Source organism: Pempheris klunzingeri, chromosome 7, assembly GCF_042242105.1.
Source record: "Pempheris klunzingeri isolate RE-2024b chromosome 7, fPemKlu1.hap1, whole genome shotgun sequence".
NCBI classification, from domain to species: Eukaryota; Metazoa; Chordata; class Actinopteri; order Acropomatiformes; family Pempheridae; genus Pempheris; species Pempheris klunzingeri.
In genome coordinates this window covers 13,289,230-13,311,420 of record NC_092018.1, presented here as the reverse complement: position 1 = coordinate 13,311,420, position 22,191 = coordinate 13,289,230, and the positions used below count along the sequence as shown (strand labels likewise).

The window sequence follows — 22,191 nt, the reverse complement described above, 5'->3', positions numbered from 1 at the left end:
AGTAGTGAAAGAAATTATTTCAGTCCTATTTCAGGCACGTAGTTGTAAATGGGATGCACAGATTGTGGTTCTTAAAAATGTATTAACAATCTTTTTTTAATTAACAATTTTATTTTTTAATCTCTGAGCAAGCCATGACCTCACAGTCATGACAGTTTCTTCACGTCTTCTCTTTCACTGTGTAGGGCGGTCCTGGAGGAACCACAGCTCCACCATATGCAGATCAAAGGGAGCAAAGGAGGGCCCCCCCGCCGTCACCGCATGACAACCCCTCTATCCGTTCGCAGGCAGCTCAGCAGAATTCCCCCCAAAGACATCTTCAGTGACATGATGTTTGTGGGTCAGTTGCTGCATTGGTGTGCATCTGAAAGTTTATGCTGTTCTGTGCTCAGAGTGGAGGGCGGAAAAAGAGCAAAATGTCTATAACATCATGAGCGCTAACACTACGAGCAGTATTCTTTAGAAATGACAGAAATAAAAGCTGTGTTCTTTTTAAGAGTCCCACTAATCCATGACCGTGTGACGGTGAACTAGCATGGACTATAACGCACTCCAACGGTCATGCATGTCAATATGGGAGTGCTGACACCAACAGATGATATGCGCTTTCTGGCCTATTGGTAGGTGCAGTAGGTCCAATCTGAAGCATTCCAATGGTAGAAATAGCAATGGATAATAGGCCATTTAATGGCCTGATAATACGGGGATCAGGAAAATGGATAGTTTTCTCAAATAAACATTTATGCATTTATGAGTATGCCATGCTCATTAAGTGGATGCATCTGTTTCACCTTCTCAAATCATGGTCCTAAAAGACCAATTTATGCTGGATCTTATGGATCTCCTCACAGATACCAGACACTACTGTGGTCAGCTTTTACAGTAATTGCTCCAGTCTGTTCTGTACGGCAGAATGCACTCAAGAGGGTGTTCTGGTAATATTTAATATTTGGCTGGCTAATAAGCATACTGTATGTTTTGACAGGGAAAATAATGAGCGCCCTGTTTTGTTTTTTTTAGTTGGGGGATGGACCCAGGACGACCCGTCCTGTTTGGTGGAACAGTTCTGTCCCGAGTACAACGAGTGGAGAACAGCAGCACGCATGGTTCACAATCGTGGCAGTGTGGCTGTGGGCACACTGGATGGAAAGATCTACACAGTGGGTGGGGAGGACAACGTCCGGTGTTACAGCAGTGTGGAGAGGTGACAGGCTGAGCAGTTTCGAAATGCTTTTTAGTAAAAGCTTGTGCATGGTGGTCTTAATTTTGCAATTACTTTAATCCCGAAATGTCACATTATGGAATATCTTAAAGCCCTTTTAGGCGAAGGATTTCTCGCTGTAAGAATCATCATTGGAGCAGGCTTTATTTGTTTTGTCACATGCTGCGTTGGATTGTCATGTTCCGCTTAAATGCAAACATCAAACTGCTGACTTCATGAGACGCCGTAATTGAAACTGTTACTTTTGGTTTATGTCGATTTTCTGGTATGAGATGATTCAAACTGACATTTCATCACACTGGTTATCGTGGCGGGAGTGAAAGCAAGCGTGTTAGAGCCGGGGTGACACTTTGAAGTACCAGTCATCTCTTCATAAGTGAGAGCTTTCTGGTTCTGACAGTCAGGCTCTTTCAGAGGATTCCTCCTAGTGATGGGTTGATCTGTGGAGGAAGAAGTCATGTGTGTGTAATGTAGGCACCATGTGGAGATATCAAAGTCAGTCAGCAACTTGTGGTCTTGGTGCTGAGAACTGAAACAGCGACAGAGGTGGCGTTGAACATGGAACACGGAAAGATGTCTGGCCTAATAGAATATATATATATATGTGTGTGTGTGTGTGTATATATATATATATATATATAGAGAGAGAGAGAGAGAGAGAGAATAGATTTAGAATATAGATATAGAATAGATATAATAGATATAATTGAATATAAAACAAATACAAAAACATAGATATATATGACTTGGCTATATGACAGCCAAGATTTGGCTGTAAATCAACCCTGAATATCAAGAAATATCTACACGTCTTTTCCTCCTTAGGCTGCTGCCGTCACGGGTGTCTGTTTCCACCTCTTCCTGTTTCCTGTTCTCTGCATCTTCCTCTGTCGCGCCAACCACCTGCATGTTCTCCTTCATCAATCACATCCATAAACCTCTTCTTTGGTGTTTTCTGTTGCCTGGCAGCTTCATCCTTCTCTCAGTGTACCCAGCGTCTCTCCTCCACACATGTCCGAACCATCTCCAAACCTGAGCTGTTCCTCTGATATACTCACCCACCCCCAGCTCCACCTCCAGTCTATTCCAAACCATACGACACAGCTAGTCTCACCACCATCATTTAACCCCCCCCCCCCCCCCCCCCACCCTTTCACTCTTGCTGCTACCCTTTTGTTATTAATCCTTCCTGACATTCCTCTCTGGCACTTTGTTTTTCACCTCTCTTCCACACTCTCTGTTACCTTGAACTGTCGACCTCTACTCCTTGCATCCACATCATTCAACCATCCTTCCTCTCACTCATGCACTCGTACTCTGTTTTGCTTTTGACTTTCATTCCTCTTCTCTCCATTGCATACTTCTAACACCCCAGGGATGAAACCACACTGCTGCTCACCAAACTAAACCTGTCCCCGTGTTAATCTAGCTTGCACTACTCTTTACTACGGCTTCATGCTGTGACTGATAAACTTTAGACCTCTGCAGTGACTGTAGTTCTGCACATCACCCTTGATCTTGAAAATCAGGACCTCTCACTTTTCAAGATTGTGTGCAACAATCTAATCGAAGAAAAAAAAAAGTCCACTGCCATCCTTCCTAAACATCTATGCCTCCATAAGTGAGTCATCTAGACTAGATGCCCTCTCGGAATATACACAGGTAAAATATAACTATTCCTAGCAGTGAACTATGACTTTTACAGAAACTATGCTGCGGTAAAAACAGTAGAATGTTTTTTGTTGTTTTTGTCATGCCCACCGTAATTCCTGATGTATATCTTAAACCCCAATATCACATAATACTTATCTTTCTCTTATTCCTCTAGTTTTAAAATTGCTCAGTCGTAAAAACCATCAGGAGTTGCTGAATGTTAGTGAATGAAATATAAGTGAACAATTCACGGCACGACCTCTCTGAGGGATTCTGCAATCAGAAGTAAGAGAAGTGGGCTGATGTTGTTATTTTGTCGCCTGAAAGTGTTTCCCATCCATCATGCAAAAGCACTTGGCTTCCACTCACTGCTCACTTTAAAGACTTAACCTGAGGTTTGCTGTGTAGCGTACCATTTGGAATCAAGAGCTGGCCCGACAGATAAATGTTGACGTTGCCGTTGTTATTTACATAACTGAACAGCAGAGGTCAGCCTTAAGGCAGAAATTAGATGTAGCCCTTTTGACATTAAGCCCATGTTGTATCCACAAACCCTTTTATTAGTGAACAATGGACCACCTGAAATCCTTACACTGCGGGATTTTCCTCATCTTCTCGTTGCCAGGGTATCTGTTCCTCATAGGCAGAGACAGTCAAAAATAAACTGTCTGCCACACACACACACACATGCACACATGCTCTCCCACTTCCTCTCCTCCTACTCTATCAGATGTCTCAAAGGCTTGTTGGCTTGTTCCCAATTCCCACAGATAGCCACTCCTTAACTGAATGCCAGCCAGCTGACCCCGTAATGATCGTCCCTGGCTGGCTGCAGACCAATAGGGAAATATGTGCCCCAGTCTGATCAGCTGTTAATGGTCTAATTCAGATGATTTTGGTTACCTCATCTCTGAGGGTTGGTTACAGCGCTGTTGTGATATTTCAGGGGAATAGCTATCGTCCAACTCTGGCAAAAAAAATTGCCAATTAGAGGGAAGTGTTGTTTTGGGGTTGTGGGTTTTCTTTTAATGGCTTTGAAAGGAGACAAAAACATTTTTAATAGCCTTCCAGTGAAGAGGAAACACTGGCAGATGTTTACATGGATGCCCACACAGCTCAAACACTTTCCTTCAGTGTGAATGCGTGTCTGTGCTCCTCAAAAGCACAAAAGGAAAAGCAAAGCTACACAAAACACTTGAAAAATCTCACTCTCCGTGAACGCTCGTGCCCATTTTGGTTCTGCTCAAGTTATTGTCAGCGGCTGATTTTAGTTTCACACTTTGACATCCCCGCTCCTTGACCTCCATCATGACAGGTACAACCCAGACACAGACAGCTGGAGTACAGATGTAGCACCCTTGAGCAGCCCCCGCAGTGGAGTGTGTCTGGTGGCGATGGACGGGTACCTGTACGCTATTGGAGGACATGATGGCATCGCTGCCATAAATACTGTTGAGAGGTACTGAGGCATGAGTGGCATAAAAGATTAATACAGATTGAACTCTTAAGACATACTGTGAACAAATGAGACTGTGTTCAGGTTATTTCATCAACACTGAGTGGCATTACTAGAAGGAGATAAACATGTTTAAAGCACTTTTTCCTTTTCCTTTCATTCCTACCATTATCTGGTACAGCAGAAAAAAAATCAACATAAAGTGAACGGAATGAGTAGGTTGTGTCTTACGTATATGTAGAATGAAAGTAACAGTCATCTTAATTACCTGACATCTGACATTACTTTAAAAGCAAGCTGACGTGGCTGACTCTGACGAAAGAATAAAGGAATGATTCATTTGATTTATGTAAAACCTTTGATGACTGACAGGCCATTTGTTAAATTGGTCTTGCTAACCTTTGTTTCATTGTTCTAGGTACGATCCAAAAATGAACACATGGAGCAAGCAGGCAGCCATGCTGACCAGACGCACCAGAGCAGTGGCTGCCGTGCTGGAGGGTCACCTGTATGTGATCGGAGGGAATGATGGTGATATGGCTCTGAGCTCAGGTGAGAAACAATTTGTCGATTCATTTTTAGATTAATGTAAGAAAATGAATGTGAGAAAAAAATTCCATTATAAGTTTCCAGGGCCCAGTAGGAGGTCTTTCAATAGCTTGCTTTGCCAGATGAGCAGGCGAGAATCCAAAGTTATTCAATCTACATTTATACAAAACAGTAAAATCCAGCAAATCCTCACATTTGAGAAACTGGGACCAAATGAATGTCTGCCATTTTGAAATTCAATTAAAATGCACATATTTAATGTCCTGCCAGTGCTGAGTTGAGTGTTGTTGAGTTTTCATGTGCTCATGCCACAAATTATACAAAGAAGCAAAACGTTAAAAAGAATAACAAATGACAGAAGCTGAAAGTGATACTGGTCGTTTATTTATATGGGAATGTAACTTGGAAATGGTCAGCTGCTATTTTGTGCTTGGAGGCATTTTGTGAATTGACTTGTTCCCACCAAAAAAACCTTGGCTTTCTTTGACAGCTTTTTGACGTGTGACAGGACTTAAGTCACACATAACGACTAGTTTGACCTTGTACTTTCTGCGAGTAGCACATATTCACATTCTCACACACACACACACACACACACACACGCATGAAAAACCCCCTTGAGCCCCCTGACCTTGCCAAAGATAAATAAGGGTTATGTTGTGCTGCCACTTCTATTTCAGTCTGTGAGAAGAGCATGTCAGTGAAATTCCCACAACCTTTTTTGGTTCCCATCAAGTTCACGGTCTCAGCTTATAAAAATGGTTGAAAATGCTATTATTCCAAAATAAATAAATCATTTTAATGCGACTCTTATTGACAAAATGAAAAGAAAAACCGTCATATCATTCGTATCTTACTTCCTGGCTGACATTTTTAACTTTTTATGAGCATCTAAAGTTACAACAGGTCAATGTAACCTGTAACCATTTTTGTATATAAATATAAACAGTCAGCCAGTCTGTAAGTAGTGTTACTCATACTGTGTGTGTAGTTGTATTATTATATGGTATATATGGCCTCCCCTGACTTCTGCTATCCTTTAAATGTGCCCCAGTGGAGCGATACAACCCTGTAGACGGTACCTGGTCAATATGCGCCCACATGCTGAGTCCCAGGGAGAACGCCGGCTGTGCCGTCTACCTGGGACACATCTACGTGGCTGGGGGCAAAGACGAGCTCAACCTGGAGCTCTGTGCTGCTGAGAGGTTCAACCCGGACACCATGAGGTGGACTCCTGTCAAACGCATGAGGAGCAAGAGACACAGTGTGAGTAATGGCGCATCAGATGTCAGGCCTACCCTATGATTTAAGGTGCAGTTTATTTTTACATCCACATAATAAAAACAGAAAAGATGGAGAGAAGTGATATGAACCACGTTTTAGGGAATGACATAATTTTCCTAAAAGATTACCTAAAATATCTTTTTTTTCTGTAGAGGAGACTATAATAATGGTGGAAACACTAGCTATCATGCCATGGATGGATTGACAGATATAATGTTTAGCATGTTAGCATGCTACCATTTGCCAGTTAGCAATAAACATCAAACAAAGATGAGGCTGATGGGAGTGTCATTGATTTTTCAGGTATTTGGTCATAAACCAAAGTATTGGACTCTAATTGGAATCTAATTCAGAACGATTTACAATACTGTCCACAAAATTGTGATCATTATTAAGGGACAAGTGAGGAATGAATCAGGAGTGACCCCATAACTAATGAATCATTAATGAGTAGCTCCTGAATTACTATAATAAATCAAGGACTGTGTAGTAGATAATGATGAGTTACTAGAGAACAGACTGGGAGATACTGATTATTGCATAAATATCTGTGAACAGATACACTCACCACTTTTTCCATGAGTAGTTCCTGATTAACAATGAATCATTCGCTGGGTTACCTATTAATCTGGCCTGGCGATGGCACGAGATGGAACACTAAGGGATCACAGGGCTGGTTTGCTGTACTAAAACAACTAGTCAGTTCTCTCATACTCACTCTTGTGCCTCAGATGTCGCTTGTAGTATTCAACGGTACCTTACTGGCTGTGGGAGGCTCTGACGGTGTCACCAATCTGAAAACACTAGAAGTTTACTGCCATGAAACCAACACATGGAGGTAAGAGAAAAACCAACATTCTCTGTTAATGTGCTTTACATAAAACAATCTATTACATCTTTATGCTTTAAGAAACAGGCTGAATCACTATTGAGCCATAATAGTTAGCAGGAGAGTGCCACAATATGGAAATGCATCTAGATGGAAACACTTTGGAGTTTAAATAAACAACAAGGTGCAGGGACAGCCAAGCCCTAAATATAGTAGTGCAAACTATATTATAAATACTGTAGTACAAAATAATATTGCATGTATTTAAACTTACAGTCAATGTTTTAACAGTAGTGTTAGAGGCAGCTACAGCTACACTGTGTTTTTATCAACAGAGAGGGCTTAACAAGGGGAACACAAATAAGTGGATGCATAATCGTGTCGCACATTTATGAGGAAGAATACGTTTAAATGATTTACAATCAATCTCAGTTAAAAATTACACAGGGTGCAGTGTGGTCCAGACAAATGTTGAATCTGACTTTGGTCAAAGTAATGCAATGGGGAATGGGGTGGGGGTCTTATCATTCAAAGTAATTACTTAATTGAAATTAAATGTAACATTACATTAATTAATGTCTTGCAATTATGATATAGTTGTCAAACGGATTTCAAGCTTCGGACAAAAATACTTGCCATCAAGAAAGTCTGCTGCTTACATCCAGACAAATACATAGAGCCACTTTGTGATTCATGCACCAAGCTCATGTTAGGCTCCTATATATATTATATATGCCTTCAGGCTGCTCGCTGAATCTGAGTGCTCCACTGTCTGAGTCTGACTGCTTCCCTCTCCATCTGTTTTTAGACACTTTGGAAGCATGAAGAGCAAGCATCCAGGAGGGAGAGTGGCGGTGCTGTGCTGAGACTCGTCGGTGCTTACATTACAAGAACAGGACAGAGGTGTTAGAGAGAAAAAAGCCTAATGGATGTTCTCCCAGGCTCCACGACTCATTGTGCTACGGTTCAAGCAAGGCAGCATAATGACTGAATAATTGAAGAGTTCACTCCAAAATGAGACGCCGCTGCATTAGTCAAAGCTGGCAACTACTGTTATAAAATGACGAGCGTTAAATTAAAGCACATTATAGGTTACCAGGTTACCATTAAAGTTATGGGCGTTTTATAAGCCTCTAGCTTACAAAACAGACCTCTTTTATAGAGATGAATCAGCTGCAAACAATTTTCTGCTTGAATTTTTCCCCCGAAGCAGATATACTGGATTTTAGAGTCTGATACTGACATCAATATTTGGGAGTGTTAGAAGTCAGATAGTGATATATTACATAGATAGCATTATGTTTTTGGCTTTTCAAACAATCTTGATATAGAGTCCTTGGGTTATTTTTTTCATTTTTCTGCTAATTTTGGCCAATCTAACTATAATATTAATTAAGACATTAAAGTGTTTTTATTTTACAAAATATACAATACAAAAAAAAACAAGTGCTGCTTGTAAATATAAAAATTTGGGGCACTGGTTAATTACTGAATGCAGATGAATAGGTATGAGCCTATGGAGGCAAACATGGAAATAATGCAGTTGTTTGGTTAAAGAATGTGCAGGATTAGTAAGTTGCAAAGCAGTCGATTACTACCCGAGGATGAAAGTATTAATTTGAACCTTGTGTGTTGTACAAGGATGGTTTGAAGGTGAGAAACGTAGGTGGCTGTAGGAAATGGAGAAAGTGTACTGAAGGTTTTAAAAGAGAATGATATAAAGTAAAGATGTGTTTTCTGAGTTAGAAGTCTTTCTGATTTCATCATATTGGTACATCTTGTGCGTCCATCAGCTTCTGTGAGCATCCGTGATGCCAACAAGCTGTAAAAGACCCTTTGTCACTGACTGTAAGCAAGAATGACACAGAATGGGTTGTAAAACAAACAAAATCAACTAGATCAAGTTGTGGAAAAAGAAATCTGTGGGAAACCAGATCAGAGGGTGAGATAAGCGAATGAGTTCTGACTGCTGGCATGGGAAAGCATAAGTGGTTGTGTGGGCTTTAAAATGATGACGCTCGCTCAGAGCTCTTTCCCCTGGAGGATAATGGGCAGAAATGTGGAGAGGCTGAGCACAAGGAATAAGCACAGAGCAACACGTCCTTTCAGGAGAGACACACACACACACGAGCCAGCGGTGTCTCCCGTCCGTCCCTCTGTGCACACAGAATGAATATTTTTTTCAATTTGAGGGGGACCATTGTGAGGCAAGTTGCAGAGGACAGAGCTGTGGCAGGTATGTTTTAACAGATAATGACTAACATGTAACCTAATGAGACATTGTGAATTCGTAGAAGTTGCAAAGACTTTGCATGCACTGTGTATACTAGAAATTAGAAATGTTGGATTTTGGAGAAATTATGAGAAAAATGAATAAATTACTCATTTTGGGACTGTGGTGGTGTAATAGACTGTTGTGGTGCTTTTTTTTTTTTTTTTTTTTTACAAATGCCTATACATTCTCGGTGTGATGGCTCTACTTGTGTTTTTACTTACTGATACGTAGCGGTTATAGCTTCATTGGTTCAATTCTTCACTCACAAGCACATGCAGCTGCACTTTCCACCTTTTACCACCAGATGACTGGTACAATGCTGTCAGCAGTAGCACTTCGCATCGTAGAAGCAGCCTGATTTCTGTCTAGACTTAAAGCCTCAGTCTTTAGAAAAAAAAACACACATAATAGGTGGGAAAAATCATGACGACGCGGGGATTACAGCACCTATTCTGAGCTTTGTTAATTTCTCTAAAAGCCATTTTCTATAATGAGAGCTGTCAACAGTGTCAGTGTGCACAAAGGCGTTTTAAAGCTGACCGGTAGATGGCGAGGCACCGGTGCAGTAGGTGAATCCTTCAGCTCCGTCCGAGGGAGGGAAAGATGCTGATGCTGACAGGGAAGCATGGAGAGCAGCAGGGAGCTCTTGCAATGGTGTGCTTATTTTAGTTACTGCGCCAATGTTACATGACAGAGGACAGCCGTCGGAGGGAAGCGGATGTCGCGGAAGAGCAGCCGAAAAACAAACAAACTGCGCGGTATTGCTAGCTTAATTAAGAAGAAGACTGCAAGAGGAAAATGAAGTTGATAAATCGAGCGTGTCGGACTACAAATAACGGTCCATCCTCCCCTCCGCTGAGCAATGTAGTTCGTCAACGCTAGCAAACAAAGTTGTTGCTAAGCGACAGCGAAGTCCCTCCGCGAGGCTTCCGGGTTTGGGTTCGCGCATTGATATTTGGATTAACTGTCAGGTGTGCCACAAATTACGACGGTTTCGCAGGTGTGTCAGCCAATCGGCGTTGAGGACCGGGACTAATTTCCCCTCACAAACGCACAGAGAGCTAAATGGCGCTGATAATAAGCTAGCCTGTGTTTGTCTCCAAGGGGGTTTAAAGTGGATTTTAGTCGATTTCATTTACCTGAACGCGAAAAGCTAGCTTAGTTAGACCCTTGTTTGCCCCCTGACCGCCGGAGTCGACCTCCCCTCCCCTTCGTAGTTGTCATTTTCCAATGATGACAGAGGTTTCGCAGGGGCGCGTCGATAGGAGACACCCTGTGTCACACAGGCGGTGCTGTAAGGGTAGTGAAGGGAGGTTATCTAAACCAAGCCTGTGTTCACGGTGATGGGACCTCGGTGACCAACAGGAGCACAGACAGGTAAACCAAGTTTGCCAGAGGTTTTCCCTCAGGAAGCCTCACTGACTTTACTTAGAGTGCTCTTATGTCTCTTATTGTATCTTTAGTCCAGAGCATTCAAGTTGTTTAAAATGGAAATGGTATTTGTGATACTCATGGGTGAATCTGTTGAAGTTTAATGATGCCATTATGATGTTTTTACAGAATGTGACACTGTTGCTTGTTGGTTTGGCATTGGTGTCACTTAATTGTCACTTTTTTGACTGTTAGCTATGTGTTCAGTGCCACACTAATATTGGTGGTGGACCCAATTGCAGTGTTATGGCACTATTTCAAACTCACATGACCGTTTTCTTAGAGACTAAAAGTGAAATTGCTCAGAAGCATGCTTGTTTTATTTGCAAAAATAGTTTTTCAAGGTTGGTATTGTCACTAACAAACTTTTCTTTGAATGTGATGACTGCGTTTCAGAGATGAACCCTTTTTTTTTGAGTAGCCATAAGGAAAACTTACACCATCAGAGTTCAGATGAAAAGTTGAATTGTCAAAGCACGCAAAATGTTCAGGTATCGCTGATGGCAGCTGCTCTCTGCACTGTAATCACGCACAGTAAGTGTGGCATCTAGCTTGACCTTTCAGTAATTCATAATTTCATTGAAGGCTACAGGTTTTCACAGACTTTATCAGTCTTTACTCTCACCCTGGGTTGTCCTTTATCTCCACCCTGCATGTATTTTTTTTTTTCTTCGCTCCATCTGCTTTCTTCCATCAGAATCTGCGGTATTCCCTCCATTAAGTGGAGACCGTCTCTTACCGGGAGCAACTCCGTTCCCTATTATTGTGGTGACTGTGCCTCATCCATTAAGTCGGCACTCAAAGGTTGCAGACTCAGTATTTTGATAGGACATTGCTCTTTTTTTTAAATTCGTCTCGTCATGTGGTTTCCCTTAACTTTGCCTACAGTAAAGGACATATTGAGGACAATGTCTTCTTTACATCTGTGCGCTCACCTCATTGTTTCCTGTATTCCTCTCCTGTCCTCTCCAGCACACTCATTTGTTATCTCTCCACCCTCTTCCCTTCTGAGTTTCTGTGCTTTCACTGTTAATCAGGGAGAGCATGTCTCTGCGCTATTAACCCACTTAAGGCTGCCCACACTGCGCTATGATGACCACAAACACAAATGCACGGCTCTGTATCACCCACTTACTGTCTCCACTGAAGTGGCTTTAGAAGGAAATCCAAACAATCTCGGGGGGGCTCACACCGATAAATCATGTGATTGGACATCTATGAAGCTAAATATTGATTCACTCAATTAAAAGTACGCGCACACGAATGAAGCCCATCACGTTCAGCCAGACAGAACATACATTGTGCATTCATTTGACTTGGGGTAGAAATATTGCTGTTTTGAAATCATTTTCCTCTCACTGTGTTTTGCTTTAAAGGCAGAAAATGGAGTTTAACACTACTTTAATAAGGGGATCCCTCCTTATTAAACACAGCCCTCCACCTGAAATGCTACTTTCCACTTCATCAGAATATACACTATAAATAATAAAACAGCATCAATCTGGCATTAGTGAACAAATTAAATCAAAACTGCACGGCCGCACTGAAGTGCTTTTTAAGAGCAGCACATTTCAGAGGTCTTGCTGAACCCTGAGCTGAGTTAAGCCGCGACACCGGAGGTGAATGTAATCACATTACATATCTGCCAAGTCTTGAGTGTTAGGTCTGAAAGGGGTGAATTTTTTATAAGTGCGTTTAAACTCTCTCCTTGTCTGTCTTCTCCCTCTCTCCCGTCTCTCTCAATCGTTGCTGAAATCCCCCACAAGAGGCAGTCATGAGCCCTCCACGCCGATCCTCGAGTTCCCATGGTGACAGGTAATTTCTCAAAGCACTTAATTTCCCCACATGTGACATTGAGTAGCATGGTGGGAGCACATACACGCACAGCGACGTGCAGCCAATACTGTATACACTAGACATATACAAACCCATGCACTGTTCTGTTCTGTTCTATTTTTACATCTATCTCTGCAATAACCTCGTCCGAAATGTCAGCTTTGATGGTGGAAAACAGCTTTTTGAATAATGCATGCAGTTGTATATGTAAATTGTATTTTGTTTCATAATACATGATGCAAGAAAAATGGAGCAGTTGCATCAAATAATCTGGTTCAAAACTTCAGACTTTCATGCATGACTAGTTTTGGCTCAGAGAATCAGGTCCACGTTCAGCACTTCTTTTAACAAATCAAATCATTTATGTCTAAGCTGTTTGCTCAGCTGTGTTTGACACTGTCGGCAGAACAGCTCAGGAGTCTTATGTGTTTGTAGCACTCGAATGAGCCACAATGAAAACATTATTAGTTGTTCTCACTAGGTCGTCCTCAATGAATGCGTGCCATGTTTGTTTGGAATCAGTATTCATAGAACAAATGATAAAATGGGCCTTGCTAGGGTGTTCCTTTGCACATTTATTTTTCTCAGTTTTGTCCCAGATATATAAATTGCTATGTGGGGATTTCAGCACAATTTATAGTCCCTCTGAAATTTTTTTTTTCTGTTGATTGCAGGCAGTCTATTCTTACTTTCTATGCAGCCCTTTAACTGCTACAGATTTCCCACAGCATTAAATCCTCTCTCCAGTAATTTGCGTTTCAATCATTACCCTATGTTCACCGCATACACAAGCAATCTCAGGCGGCGTATTGTTGTATCTGCTAACTCGTAAACTTGAGCTGAAACATCACCATTGCAATGTGACAGGCTCTCTTAGCAGAAAAGCACTAAAGCTGGCATGTTGATGAGTGGATGCCGCTCCCCCCCTGTCCCGCAGGCCCTCCACTGAGACCTTGCAGAAGAACAACAGCAGCAACTCGGGCGTCATTCTGGACATCTCGGCTCTCAAGATGGCGGAGGTGGATACAGAGGTGCCCCCACTTCCACCTCGCTATCGCTTCAGGGACTTGCTGCTGGGGGACCAGACATTTCAGAATGATGACAGGTAGCGTAAAAAAACACTGGTAGTTTATGTGCTGCAGTACACGAGAGGCTGCTCAGGGAAGTTTCTAGAGGTGCCGATGTGGTTGTGTGTATATTTGAGCGTGTACTTGTAATCTCCCCAGATGCTTGACACGCTGTTTTATAATATAATGTTCCACACTTTCCAGGAGTTGCTTTGTGCTGAGTGTTGAAGTTTACATTGCTGTGCCCACTTTCCCTCGAGCTGCCTCATCTACTTCTACTTCAGCTACTGTTTTCCTACATTTCCCAGCATGACTTCTCACGACAACCCCTTAGAGATATGTTGGGACCTGTATTCAGCTGTTGGTTTGATGTGTAGGTGGATCCAGCAATGGAAATAGAAACAGTGGAGTGAGATGTTTTGTAGTGAAAAGTGAAAAGAGTCTTGCCACTTGCTTAGACCTTGAGGCTGTGTTGCACTGTGGACTGTTTGGACATCTGTCATCAGTTGGATATCTCTGCCTCTTCGATGATGAATTTGACATTGTTTAAATGTCACATTTGTGCAGTTTAGAAAAAACTTCTTTCCTCCTTTTATTCTAACGGACTGACACAGAAACAGAAAAATATAAGAAATACACACAGAAAAGAAGCTTAGAAATGCAGGGTCTGTGCTAAATGTCCTTACTAATATGATAGTATAGTTGGTTAGAGACTGTATTTTCATCTTTCTCTGTCCGGAGCATGAAATAACCCCTCCCTTAGCCCTTAACTGGTGTTAAGTGTTGGATAACTGCTGTGTTTGGAGAGGCAGACCAACAGATGCTGGTTGCTGCCCAAGAGCTGGAGAATTAGCCGAGCATCAGCCACGGTTGAGTACTGTGGAGCTCTCCGTGGTGCTGAAATGAAGCCGTCTCACCACAGGATCAGCAGTCACTTCAGCATTGGCTTGCAAAGAGCAAACAGAGAGCACAGCATTACGGTTTTCCTGTTGCTTTGACAGCAACTTCCAACCTAAAGTTAACGTGTGATTCATTACCTCCCATTTTCAAATCTGCTTCTCTATGTTCCTTGAAAGGATGTTGTTAAAGGGATAGTTCAGACTAATTAAAGGGGGGTTGTATAAGGTACTAATCCATAGTTTGTGTGTTGCCATCAGTTTAACATCAGTTTAAATGTATGCTATATTTAGAATATTTTCACTGCTTTTGATGGAGAACTAAAGCTGTTCTTTTTTTCTTTCTCATCACTTGCTTCAAAACCACCAGGCTCCATTCACAAAAATGGTAGTTTTACCTTGTAGTTGTACCATTGCCGCTGCCTTGATCAATGAACTAACCGTTTAAAACGCCAAAGTCACACAACACAAGCAAACTAACGGATTGAAGCAGCGGTGAACTAGCAACACTTGTGTTGTGTAAGGAGAAGTTACTGTTTTTGTGAATGGAGTGTCTTTGCTTTGAAGTGAAAGGAGAACGACTTCAGTTCCCTATTAAATGGGTTGCCAGACGGCATAGTAAAGTGTTGAAATATAGCATACACTTAAACAAATGTGTTTATTTATTTATTTATTTATTTTAGATGAACCTTTCTTGTCTTTAGGTGGTTAAAATATGTTTCTCTGCTGACCCCCTTCACAGCAGTACATTGCTTAGCATCTGTGCCAGGACTCTTGCCTACTCCTTCAAACTGTTGTTGTACCGACCGCTGAACTATGAATAAGTACCTCACACAACTCTTCTTCAAATAATTCGAACCATCCATTTAAGACTGCGCTTTTAACTGTTGGAGTCCATTAACATCAGCAGCAGCTTGTAGCCTGAGGGATTTGACGAAGCAGACACGGTTGATTGAAAATCAGCCAAGAATGTTCTCTTAAAGACGAAGGTTGGCTAGCTTCTTTTTAAAGAAACTGAACAAAGATGAAGGGAAAAGGCAGTGGTCGCACCTCAACTTAAAGGGTCAGTTCACGCAACAAAATATAGGTTAGCCCGAGCAGTGCAAATGATGTAGCTGCATTTTTATTTTCTGAGATATCCACCAGTGAAACTTTCACTCACATTCTAATTATTATTTTTCCTTGACAATCCTGTAGAAATTTTAAATTGCATCAACCTGCACATATTCATGTGATGCACAAAACTGTGATGTGACAATATTGTTATACCCCTCTCTTTCAAACCTTTCTTTGTCTCTCACAGAGAATCAGGATTACATTGCTGTACAAATGTTAATGTACATACTGTTGCCGCCTGCAAAGGTTGAATGTGACAGACTGCGCATTGTGTGTGTTATCTCTAGGCTAGAGGCTTTTGGTTGTCCGCAGCAGCAGCGCTAAGTCGATAACCCTCTGTAGATGGCTTTTTTCTGTCGTCTAGCAATTAGCTCAGTGATCTGTCTTCTATGAATTGGCTGAAATTTCACTTTGAACCAAGAATTTTGTACAGGACTAAATAATAATGTTCAATTTTGCCACCACCCTCTCTCTCCCTCTGTCTCTATCTATTGTTGTGTTCACTTGCCCTCCGTGCAGTGAATTGCTGTCAGTATGTTTTATGTCAGTGGAAGGTTTTTTGTCTACACATAACATTTAGAGCATAGTGGTATTTGACCGTTTTCCCCCACACATTGGTCTCTGTGCTTTCCCAAGGGACACAGAGATTTCTCTGTATTCGACTACAGATGCTTATGGCTTTTTTTTTCTTAGCCGCATGCCTTCTATTAGCGTTGTCATGTTGTTGACATAATAGATAATAAATGGTTTGAGCCCAATGACACAACACTGTCTCACAGAATAGGTTACACAACATATTAATTACACGGAAGGAGTCATACGGTAATATTAGGTTTCTCTTTTTACAGACTACTACATTTATTTAGAACTTGGGGTTCAAAAACATGGTAATCAGGCTGCTTGATATTGTGTGTGTGTGTGTGTGTATGCTTAATCCTGTAGTTCCCCTGTGAATTGTTTTGCTGATCACTATTGAATTGCAGAGGGTAATTAGAGTTTGTTGCTGGGCTACCAACACGTACATACATGTGTGTGCGTGCGCCAGATCTTGTCACTGACCTATATAATTCACAGATCCTGCATGAAAAGCAGCCTTTGTTTCTTCAAAACAAATAACAACTGTAAACTGCTGCTTCTCACACACACCTCTGCACAATGCGTGTTGGGAAATGAATGAAGATACAAAAGAAGAAAACCCTGTTATTAATGGCATCTTCATGCTGCTGCTCTGTAATTGCTAGTTTCTCAGCTCTGGATTGGAAACAGAAACAGACGATGGTACTGGGCTTTGGCGTGCTCTGTTTCTTGGTTGATGATCTCCTGCATGCTCATGGATTGTGATGTTTATTTCCTGTGCTTATGCCTTGTCGAGTGTAAAGCCTCTAAACAAATTAACCCCCAGAGCGAGAGTAGCCCCCCCCCCATGTACTGATGGCCTTTTGCATCTGTTTCCTTCCATCAGTCATAGTGGCCTGTGAATGTAAAGATCAGTGGGTTGAACGACTTTGGCAGTAATAATAACATAAGGCAGCACCAACGAGAGCAGTCAGAAACTCAAATAGGTTGTGACAAAAGCAGATTTACCCAGTTATTGAAACCAAATGTAATTTAAAATAGAAAATAAATGTGTACCTTCCATAACTCAGGTCCATTACTTGTTCAGTACACAAAGTCAAACTTAGAACCTTACGGTACGTTATTTTATACTGAAGCACTGTGATATAGTGAATTATCTGGAAAATTAATCAAGTAACTGTTATATAGATGAAATAACTAGACAGGAATGTACTGATACAGAAAAAACAGGCACACTCAGGTACTTCATGATCTTGATGCAAAGATGATATGAAAACCAAACAAAAACAACGTTTAAAGGCCAAGCTTAAAAACAGACAGTATTTGTCTAGTAGAATCTAGTTATTCTCTTTTTTTCCCCCCGTGGTAATCTTCTTGCTTTTAAGGAATGGCATAAACAGTAAGGCAAAATCTTTGCCAGTCGACACATTTCTTAAGTGTCATCATCCCAACCCCTTATTAAATACATAGTTTAGACAGTATAGCTCAACTGAGAAATTGTTACCGAACCAAGCTTCATGGAGTGATGTCTTCATGTCCCCAGATCGCAACAGAAACAAAGAAAACAAGACCCAGGTTGTAAAAGAGCACAAATGTCCTTAGCAACAACGTGAAGTATTTGCATTCATGGACTGAAGGACTGCACGTCAGTGTGAGTGTTTTTATGTCTGTGGGAAAATGCAAGATTCTTGTGTGTGTCACTCCAACCGTATTAAGGCAGTAAGCCCTTCTTTGCTGTTGTGCTGAGTATGTGGGTCCTTGTGTTTCAGTCCATCTCTTTGTGTCTGCGGTGTGGTTGTGGGTGTACAGTGTGGACGTGGGGGGGGTCTTTTTCCTGAGCTGTCATTATCTCCAAGGTTGGGTGTCAGAGGGCTGTAATGACTGTTTCGCTGCGTGGGTGCTGAAGAGGAACAATCACGCTGAAGTCACTGGTCTGACAGGCGATGGGTCTGTACGTGTGTGTGAGTACTGACTGTGCATGTGTTTCAGTGTGTGCTGTGTGTGTGGACACATCAGTGTGCACCTATCTGAATATATATATATAGATGGAGGGAGAGGGGGAGGGGGGAGAGAGGGAGAGAGGGAGAGAGGGAGAGGGGGAGGGGGGAGGGAGGGAGAGAGAGAGGGGGAGAGAGAGGGAGAGAGAGGGGGAGAGAGAGGGAGAGGGAGAGGGAGAGGGGGAGAGGGAGAGGGGGAGAGGGGTGTCTGTGTGTATACTGTCAGCCAGCAGTCGGCGTTAGCAATGGAATCAAGCCACCAAACTTTAATCTATGCCAACAGGGTGGAAACCAGAGAGCAGGAGGGAGAAAAATTGGTTCCATTTATCTTTCCTCTGCGTGTCTAATCTTGTTTAGTGGTGGGGGGCGTTCTCCTCTAATCAAGGCAGGATGCTGATGGAAGTAATGTTGACAGATTGAGAAGTGTTAATTGGTCACTAAATCACCTCTTAACACTACTTGTGAGTCAAATAATGGCACTAGGAAGGGTAACCCAGCACTGACACACGTCCTGCCGCCAATCAATAGCTAGTCTCAAAAATGGATCTTTCACTAATACTAACGTGAAAATGTTTTATCTCCAATATGACGGCTCACAGCAGCACAACAAAAAGCGGCTTTGTTTTTAGCGCAGTAATTCTCTGTTTCTGGGTTCTGATACATTTCACAAACCCAAGTTGTTGATGTTTAGTTTTCAGAAACCACAGCTTTCCTCCTGACAGTACCAAAAATGTCATGTTGGGGTTGCGTCTCTTAGAGGCCTCTTATCGATTCTTTTTCTGTCAATAGACATTGCAGAACAAAGCTCCAACTGGAACTGTCCTGAGATGACAGTTGTGCACGGATACTGGCAGCAGCTGTTTGTTTACATTGATTCTGTTGCAGAAGTGTCTGCTGGGATTTGATGCCTGGATGATTTCCATCTGAACGCATCTAGGTGGCAGATGATAAGTTGGAGAACAAAGTCGCAAGGAACAGAAGGAGCATAAAAACGCAGAGGAAGGGAAAGTGTAGGATGGAGTAAATGACGAATAGTGGGACAGAATGAGTGACACTGATAAGAAGATGATGATGAGAATGATTTGGTCCAATAAGTCAGTGCTCTCAGCAACACCACAGGCTCCATTCTATATCCCTCAAGTTAGATTCAGGATGGTAATTCATACCCGTATAACTAGACAGTATACAGTTTATACAGTTGTATATGTTACAAAAACTTAAGATATTACCTCCTTCCTGTGTTTGTTTTTATCTAATTTACTGTAAGGCTGGCTCATTTGATCTACCATAAGTGAAATCATGCTGCTGTTGGCAGGTTTTATCAGCTGCAGCTTGCTTGCTAATTAATAACGCTAGCTCCTTTGGTTCAAAATGCTGTCTACAGCAGACTTTTTAATGTTTCTAGCAGACTTGTTTTAAAACGATAATCCTCAAAAAAGTGGTCTTGAATATGCAATTAATTTATGCAGACATTATTTTGTGCTAAAAGTCCAAGGCTAAAGCTGCAGGCTACATAATGCTACTAAAGAAAGAGCATTGCTCTTACAGACCTACTAAGAACAAACTTACTATTTTCCTTACAGTACTCATAATTCCAAGAGTAACATATCCTTGTTTGTAGGCTTGTCAATGGTAACACTGGATGATATATTGTTCCAGAAACGCGATTAAAAATGTCATTTTTAGACAATTTTGTGCCTCAATATGATATAATAGCACAATAATGCAAGTACAAGCTTTCATAGAGTAGAGTAGAACTTTTAACTTGTAGCAGTTGTCTTAAAAATATTCAAACACTGGAATTGGAAGTGAAAAATCGGCCATCAGGGCAAAGATAAATTTCCATCCAGAGGTGGCGGCATGCGTAGAAAACTGCATCGGCTGCTTAGGCTTGCTGCTGTTCTTACACCAGCACTCACATTTTGCTCATAGCCATCGCCAGCCCTGGCCTCAAGTCACATGTCATCTTCACTTTAGAAGCGCGTGTGTGTGTAGGAGCAGCTTGAACCCTGCCCACAAAACTCCATCTCAGAGAGCAAACAAGAGGACAGGAGCAGCATGACCAGAAATGACAGAAAAACGTGTCTCAGAATAGTTTTATTCTGTTCATTCTGCTGTGAAAAACCACTTTAGCGCTTCGCCCAAAGTCTTACAATGCCTGGGAAAAAAATGATGTTTATTCTGGCATCATGTTGGCTAAAATCTCGACAGGCCTACCTGCTGGGCTACTTAGCTTAAATACTTGTTAATGATGACCTCTACATCTCAGTTAGAGGAGAAACAAACAACTTGGACACAATGAGACATTTTACATCTCAAGTTACAGTTTCCCAATGACATCTCACCTAAAAGTCTGACGTGCTTGAAAGGCCGAGTGTTGTTTCTGGTGACATGCACAGTTCTGCTTAGCAACCAGAGCTTGCAATTTAGACCATAGGTGGTATTGGTCACGACCATCAGTGCATAGTGGGTGGGTCATTGGACTTGTTCTTGGCTGTTTGAATTAGCCGTGCTGTCGGTTTCAGGATTATTTCTATTGTCCTGATGAAGCAGAGACCCCAGACATGCTGTCCACATTCTGTCTGTTTTGTCACATCCTGTAGGGGAAAGTTTCTGTAAGGATTTGTGCTGGCAGTGAGCAGAAGCTGGAATGTGAATGAGGAGACGGCGAGAATGAGGGCGAGCCAAGGCATTGCAGTCCTGAAAAGCTCAATGTGATCAAATGTGATCATTTCAGCAATTTCCACACAGATTTCTTCCCTTTCACCACAGTGGAGGTATTAGTGAAAGTGGCACAACATGCTTTACGCTGAAGAGAATGAGCATGCAGCTCTCCTTAAGCGCTTTTATTGGTCTTCATATGAAATCATTTGGAACATTACAGTGGCTGAGCGCACATTCTCACAGGAATAGCTCAAATGGGACCGACAATTAAAGGAAGGCTGCAAAGAGAGAATTGTTGGGGGAGGGGCAGAGAAAAACAAGATTGCTTTTTTACCCCTCAGAATTTTATTTTGCTTTCTGGGCCGTTGCATCTCTATGCCTGGAAATCTCTGGTGCATTTGCCGTTTAGCCCCCATACTTTGTCTTGCCAACTTAATTAGCATCGGAGGGGTTGGCTTGTCAGACTTTAATAAGCAGCTGTGATGATGGAGGCATTTGTATGAGGTTGTCAGTGCTGTGGAGGGGGCTTCAGTGTTGTGGGTGAGTATGAGCCATACAGTGACGATTATTCAGGAGTCTCAGAACACAGTTCCCTCCACTAGTTCAAGGAGATTGAATCAAACATGCGAGGCCTAAATACCAAAGCTGCATTCGGATTGTAAAACATTCACTTGGTTTTGTAAACAGCTAATTATTTGCACTTTTTTTTTTTTTTCCTTGATTATACTCTTCTCTTAAATTATACTCCATCTTAAATGCCAACTAATTATCACTCACTTGTGTTTCTTATTTGCATTTGTATAGTCATAAAAGCTGTGAGATGCCTTTTCTCTGTGGCACAGTCCTGATTTTTGCCCGGCCATGGTAATCAGGAAAATGTTTCATAATCAGTGTAGCAGCCGTGGTTCACTGATCGCGGATTTGCAGCATTATTTTACTAAAGAGCCTAGTGGCTGCCTTTTCAAATAACACAACTGAGTGCCAGTCGAGTGATTTATTTATTTATTTTTACGACCGGTTATCTCACTATCTATCTCTCTGTTCATTTAAATACAATTGTTATCATTCCTGCTTTCATTATAGTATTAGCAATCAATACAAAGCAAAATAAAATATGCCTAATTGCTAAATTATTCTGTCTTTTGTTTATGTCCTGGAATTATAACACATTGATTTACAGTACTACAGTTTAGAGGTCATGATAGCATGTTTTACAGACTATCATTATCAGTGGAACTTGTATCACAGTTGGGATGTGAGAGTTTGGTTGTTATGAAATACTGACTCAGCTTAAATTGGTTTTTTTTCCTGGTCTGAAAATGTATGCCATACTGTACATA

At 41.6% G+C, this 22,191-nt stretch overlaps 2 protein-coding genes across 2 annotated transcripts in view; both read left to right on the top strand.

Annotated features, from left to right (window-relative positions):
* The first annotated feature begins 1,096 nt into the window (after positions 1-1,096).
* LOC139204466 (kelch-like protein 20) lies at positions 1,097-8,590 on the top strand. The gene is made up of 6 exons (XM_070834498.1): positions 1,097-1,204; positions 4,191-4,334; positions 4,750-4,883; positions 5,935-6,146; positions 6,896-7,002; positions 7,802-8,590. The coding sequence occupies exons 1-6, from the start codon at positions 1,104-1,106 to the stop codon at positions 7,857-7,859; spliced, it is 756 nt and encodes a 251-aa protein (XP_070690599.1). The 5' UTR covers positions 1,097-1,103; the 3' UTR covers positions 7,860-8,590.
* A 97-nt stretch (positions 8,591-8,687) lies between these two features.
* Positions 8,688-22,191, top strand: part of kcnt1b (potassium sodium-activated channel subfamily T member 1b) — a 64,688-nt gene continuing 51,184 nt past the window's right edge. The window contains exons 1-3 of the mRNA XM_070833194.1: positions 8,688-9,229; positions 12,466-12,514; positions 13,473-13,640. Of these exons, the coding sequence (XP_070689295.1) occupies positions 9,163-9,229; positions 12,466-12,514; positions 13,473-13,640 (284 nt within the window). The 5' untranslated portion in view covers positions 8,688-9,162. The remainder of the gene's footprint in view (positions 9,230-12,465; positions 12,515-13,472; positions 13,641-22,191) is intronic.